This window comes from Nannospalax galili, unplaced genomic scaffold, assembly GCF_000622305.1.
Source record: "Nannospalax galili isolate Female #2095 unplaced genomic scaffold, S.galili_v1.0 scaffold294, whole genome shotgun sequence".
Classification (NCBI taxonomy): Eukaryota; Metazoa; Chordata; class Mammalia; order Rodentia; family Spalacidae; genus Nannospalax; species Nannospalax galili.
This window is the reverse complement of record NW_008335053.1, coordinates 933,426-938,946: the sequence shown is the minus strand read 5'-3', so window position 1 is coordinate 938,946 and position 5,521 is coordinate 933,426. Positions and strand designations below refer to the sequence as shown.

General features: G+C 43.5%; 1 protein-coding gene across 1 annotated transcript; it reads right to left on the bottom strand.

Annotated features, from left to right (window-relative positions):
• Nucleotides 1–1,279: 1,279 nt before the first annotated feature.
• LOC103731379 (major histocompatibility complex class I-related gene protein) lies at nt 1,280–5,184 on the bottom strand. The gene is made up of 3 exons (XM_017797308.1): nt 4,920–5,184; nt 3,991–4,266; nt 1,280–1,563 (listed from the first exon to the last, which is right to left on the bottom strand). The coding sequence occupies exons 1-3, from the start codon at nt 5,032–5,034 to the stop codon at nt 1,280–1,282; spliced, it is 675 nt and encodes a 224-aa protein (XP_017652797.1). The 5' UTR covers nt 5,035–5,184.
• Between the last annotated feature and the right edge of the window lie 337 nt (nt 5,185–5,521).

The following is a 5,521-nucleotide window of genomic DNA, read 5'->3' as shown; positions in this document are numbered from 1 at the left end:
ACCTGAGTGTCAACTAATTCTTTTAAAAATTTTTTTGGATTTACTTATTTTTTATTTTATGTGTATGAGTGTATTGCCTGTGAATATGTAGGGGTACTCATGTCCTGTAAAACCTGTAGAGGCCAGAAGAGGGTGTCAGATTCCCCAGGAACCATAGATGGTTGTTAGCATCCATGTGAGTGTTGGGAATTGAACCCGATGAGTAGCCAGTGCTCTTAACTGCTGAGCCATCTTTCCAGCTAGAGATCTCTAGTAGAATATGTGCTTATGTTTTCTTCTGTTCATTTAAAAACTTTTTAATTTGCAATATAGTAAACACAGACAATACAAACAACACAAACAATAGCTATTTGTGGTCCTTAGTAATTCATAAGAGTTCAGGGATGGGTCCTGGAGAGATGGCTCAGTGGTTAAGAACACGTGCTGTCCTTCCAGAGGACCTGGGTTAGATTCCCAGCACCCACAAGGTGGCTAACAACCATCTGTAACTACAGTTCCAGGGGATTTGACACCTTCTTCTGGCCTTTGTGGACATTGCATACACACGGTGTACTTATATACATGCAGGCAAAACACTCATACACAAAAATAAAAATAATCATAATATATTAATATATAATATTATATAATTTATTATATAATTAATAATATATATTAAAGTCCAGGGACCAAACCATGTGAGAACTACTGATTGAAAAGCACCATTGTTGGGGCTGGAGAGACAGCCCAATGGTTAAAAGCACTTATTGCTCTCACAGAAGACCAGAGTTTGGTTTTCAGTACTCATGTCAGGCAGCCCACAACCACCTGCAACTTCAGCTCCTCTTCTAGCCTCTGAAGGTACTTGTACTCACATGCACATACCCATGTGCACACACACATACACACAATTAAAAATGATTAAAAAAATATGAGCTGGAGAGATGGCTCAGGGGTTAAGAATATGTACTGTTCTTATAGAAGACCCAAGTTTAGTTCCCAGCACCCACATAGGTGGCTCACAACCTCCTGAAACTCCAGCTCCAGGGGAATCCAACATCTCTGGCCTCCACAGTCATCTGCAGTCATGTGCACATACCTCCTCCCACCACATACACATGATTAAAAATAAAATACATCTTTAAAAAAGAACCATTGCCATTGTGCAACCCACCTGGTAGTGGCTACTTAACCTTGTGAGGCAGCAACCCAGCCTCCCTCCCTGGCAGACATCATGGCTTCCTGCTCAGCCTCTTTCCTCAGTCTCACTCCCCAGACAGCCACCATCACCATCCTTACCCTAAGGGGCCTCAAGAATAAGGTGGAGGCCACTGCGCTCCACAAGACATGAATAAACATCCCTGCTCTGAGGATCCAGATCAACTGACACCCAGTTTTGATACGTTCCATCCCCATTGGGAAGAATGTCTCCATAGTCTACCTCTTGGGCAATTTCTTCCACTTTTTTCATCCATGCCATGGAAATTTCTTGGGGGGAGGGGTGGTAAAAGCCATGAGCTCTGCAGAAGAGAACTGTAGTCCCTGGAAAAGTTTCTTTGCAACTTGCTCTTACCACTGGAGGCTCTAGAAAGGAGCAGCTAAAGTTAAAAGGGAGGGTCTTGGGTACTGAGCATACAATGTTCAAACAGAACAACTGAGTTTCCCAGTTAATTTTCTTTGCAACAGGAAACATCTAAAACTGAAAATGAACCAGAACTAAGATTCACCACCAACAAACTTACTTGTAAACTTCCTACTATGGAAGTGTGATTGTCAAGGACGAACACAGCCAAATTTTGTCCTCTCAGGGGAGGAAAGGCATATAACATCAAGTATTTGGAAAGTATATTGGAGTTATTTACTGTTCACCTTTGAAATACCCTTATGTGTCAAGGAAAAGTGAGTCACAGATGTGTAAGTGATTATTCATGATAAGTAATTCACCAAGAGATTGGAGATTAGAATGCAGTAGATCTCAATTCTACAGTTCCACATGGGCTCTGAATTGCCTTGTGCAATCAGATTGATACTTTGATGGTTGTAATCAGTTACAAACAAATGTAACAGTTCATGTCACAGTTGTGCCCTCAAAAGAAGCTACAGAAATTCATAGTATAGAAAGGCTCTATCAATGGCAATAGAGTATGTGTGTGTGTGTGTGTGTGTGCATGCACGCACACATGTGCCTGCATGTGTCTGCGTCTGTGCCTGTGTGTTTGGACAATATCTCTATGCAACTCAAAGCTGATCTTGAACTTACAGTCCTTCTGCCTCAGCCTCCCGAGCGCTGTGATTATAGGTGTGTGCCACTATGACAAGTTATCCGCTAGTGATCTTGCTTCCTCATGACTAATCTGTTCTTTTTCCACATGGTGCTGTCCTTAACATTTCCAGCTGAAACAACAGTGTTTGAGATATTGCCCCACCCCTCTGTAACATGTGCTTCTATGAAGAAGTACTCAGCTTAATCCCTCCTCCTCAACCATCACCCAAACTGTGTGTACTGGTCACTGTCTCTTTGATAACCACACGACTTAGTCCCTTACCTTCTGTGCCCTGCCCTGCCAAGTGCTAGGCCTTCAGGATGTACCTCTGGAGCTCTTTGCCCCAACTGGGGTTGGCCACTAGAAAGAACAGCCTTAGCCAAAGATAGGCCAATTAGAGAAGTACAGTCTTAGGACACTGCAATCCTGTCAGTGAGCATGTTCCACAGTCACAGCATGCCAACGCATGCTGGGTTCTGCTAGCAATATTCCCTCCCCGTGCCTTTCTGGCCACTGGGGAGTAATGGTTTCTCCTTACTGCACACCTTCAGGTACCTCACCATCCTTTACTGGGATCCTCATTATATCTCTGCAAAGGATCCCTTGTTGAAGTTTCCTTCGTTAAACCATTTGACTGAGTCATTATTCAGCCCAGACTTTGTTACCCACTGCCAATCTTCAAAGCGTATCCAGATTGTCACAGTGATTAGCTTACGAAGCAGCACATGATCCAACTTAGGCCAATCCCAGTCCTCCTGTGATTTTTTTATCAAAGCAACAAATGCTCGGAGATGGTGGCCCCATTTGGATGGTGAAGCCACGTGGATATGAGCTTTGTGCTGGTAATTCAATCCCACTCATGGAGAAAGACATTCAAATCTTGGTTTTGATTTCTTAGGTCCCTGCATTACCCAGATGCCTGCCTTCAAACAGGATGTGCTTGAGCCAGTTTGAAACAGGTTTGTTAACTGAAGTCATTTAACGTTATGATAATTATTCCACTAGCAAGGGGGACAGTCAAAGTCAAGCTCTAATCATCTGCTTCCAAAACCTATACTTTTAAACAGATAGCACATGCTCATAACCATGGCCCAGACCCCTCCCCACATCTTGGACCTTCCATAACTCTGGAAAGTTATCCCACTAGAGATTACTCCCATGGAAAATGTGTCTAGAAATGCATTGTGCCCAAGGAATTTCCTGCAACATAGAATAGATGTAATCCATTTTGAATCATACCATCAAACATTAAAAACTTTGCATTAACTAGAGGCTGACCTGTGGAATCTTATCTCTATGGGAGAAGAGGAGTTCTTTACAGAAGGGAATTGTAGCACTAATCCTCAAATAAGAAGAAAAACATCTTAAGACTGTTCTTCCTAAGGTCAACTTTTTCCTTACAGTGAGGTTGTAGAAACCCTCGGTTGTTGAATAATTTTCAACAACTGCCCCACTTCCAAAAGTTTTCCCCAACTATCACTGACAGGAGATGAAGGACTTGTCTCACTGGAGGTGCCCATTAGAGGTACAACATTCTATCAAAACAAGTGGAACTACTACTAAGTCTTATCAAGATGCTGCTAAAAATAGAATCCATGAGAGTTCTCCTAGGGGAGACATACAGATCATGAGAGTTCAGCTATAAAGATCAATTTCTGCACAGGGTGAATATCACCTGCATAAGAGGATGTTAGGCAAAACAGTTGTTGTAGGGATTCGGGAACAAGATATTCTGTCTTCTCTTTACCTGTTCTTTCTAAGGTATCTTTTCCATACTCCAATAATCTCTTTAGCCAAGCAATACATTCTTCTTCCAACCAGTTCTTCTGGTAATGTAATTCATGCTGATTGGTCTCCCATGCCCTCTTGGTGATGAGAGCCACATTATCTATAGCCAACCAGGACAGGGTATCTTTGTTGAAGATGATGAAATCTTGTCCATCATATGCATATTGAAGCAAGCCTGTGGTGCTGCCATCTTCCATCAACTCACAGCCAATCATTCTGTGGTAAGTGTGAAGCCCTGGAACACACACAAGCTATGGAGGACAGAGATAGAGGCAGGGGCTTCTCAGGTAATATGATTGGAGCATGGCTAGAAGCATCCTCTGTCCTAGAAGACACCACCACACAAGGCTGCCATGATGCATTTGAATCTTCAGGAGATTCCTTTTGTACATACCCACCTAACAACAAATATTGGAGATGTACCTACCACATGCCAAAGGATCATGATGATTACTGCCTTGGCGGTTTTCCTATCTTGTGAACGATTCATTGATAAACTTCTTGGCTGCTATGAGTGCAGTGGATGAGGAAGAGATATATAGGAGCCAGAAATCTCTCTGGGATCATTAACATAGTCTCTATGCAGAAGTAAGCAAATCATAAAGTCTGGCCATTGAAGATCCAGGATGGGCAAATTTACAATGAGAAGAGATTGCTGGATGGCTATGGGATAGGACTATGAGGCCAAAGGACACTCACAGGACAACAATGTGGAAGATGCACGGGGTGGGTGTTGGGCACTGAATTCCATTAACCATGTTTCCCAGGCTTTGCCTAAAGCCACAGAAAGGGTAGAAGTAGCTGGTTACATTGGCCACAGGCAGCCCAGGGCCTTTCTACAGGGGAGTGACTAGGGAGGGAGCGTGTTTATCTCAGCTGCAGTCGCACCTGAGTGATTGTAGTGCCTCTGCAGATGCCTCAGTTCCACCTTGAACATCTGCTGCCAGCCCCTTAGCAGCTGAGTGTACCTCTTCCAGGGATCAGGCACCAGGTTCTCCACCATCCATGGAGCCCGAGGCTCCTTCTGGCTAGTGACGCTGTCACAGGTGGTGATAGGGTGTGAGTCCACATACCCAACCAAGATAAATTCATGGATTCCAGGGCCAGGATCCAAAACAACAGGGTGAAAATATCTCAGAGAGTGAGTCCCTGAGGAGGAGGCAAGAAAGAAAGGTACGGAGACTCATAAATGACAAAATGCCTTAAACTGTCCTCCACTGACACTAGGATACCAGTGTTCTAGCTCCATGACATTGAAGACCCAGTTGCTATTTCCTCCAATAAAATTATAGAACACCAGGAATTAGGACCTAGAAAGGACTTCAGAGCTCTAGTCCCATAACAGGGTGAAAATTTACAGGTAACCTCAACTTGTAAGCAAAGTAGAGCATGATGCTCTCGTCTTGGGAGGGCCAAAGACTACTCACTGGGCTTCCTGAAGGTCAGAAAATCCTGACAACCTGTTTCCCTTGTTTTACCAATGAAGCCTC

Bases quoted from the DNA above. Each gene is read 5' to 3' on its own strand.
- LOC103731379 (XM_017797308.1), bottom strand. From the start codon at position 5,034: ATGGTGGAGAACCTGGTGCCTGATCCCTGGAAGAGGTACACTCAGCTG. The intron at 4,267-4,919 runs GTGCGACTGCAG...TGTGTGTTCCAG, and splicing joins GAGGCACTACAATCACTCAG to GGCTTCACACTTACCACAGA. The intron at 1,564-3,990 runs GTAAAGAGAAGA...GCTCCTTTCTAG, and splicing joins AGATACCTTAGAAAGAACAG to AGCCTCCAGTGGTAAGAGCA.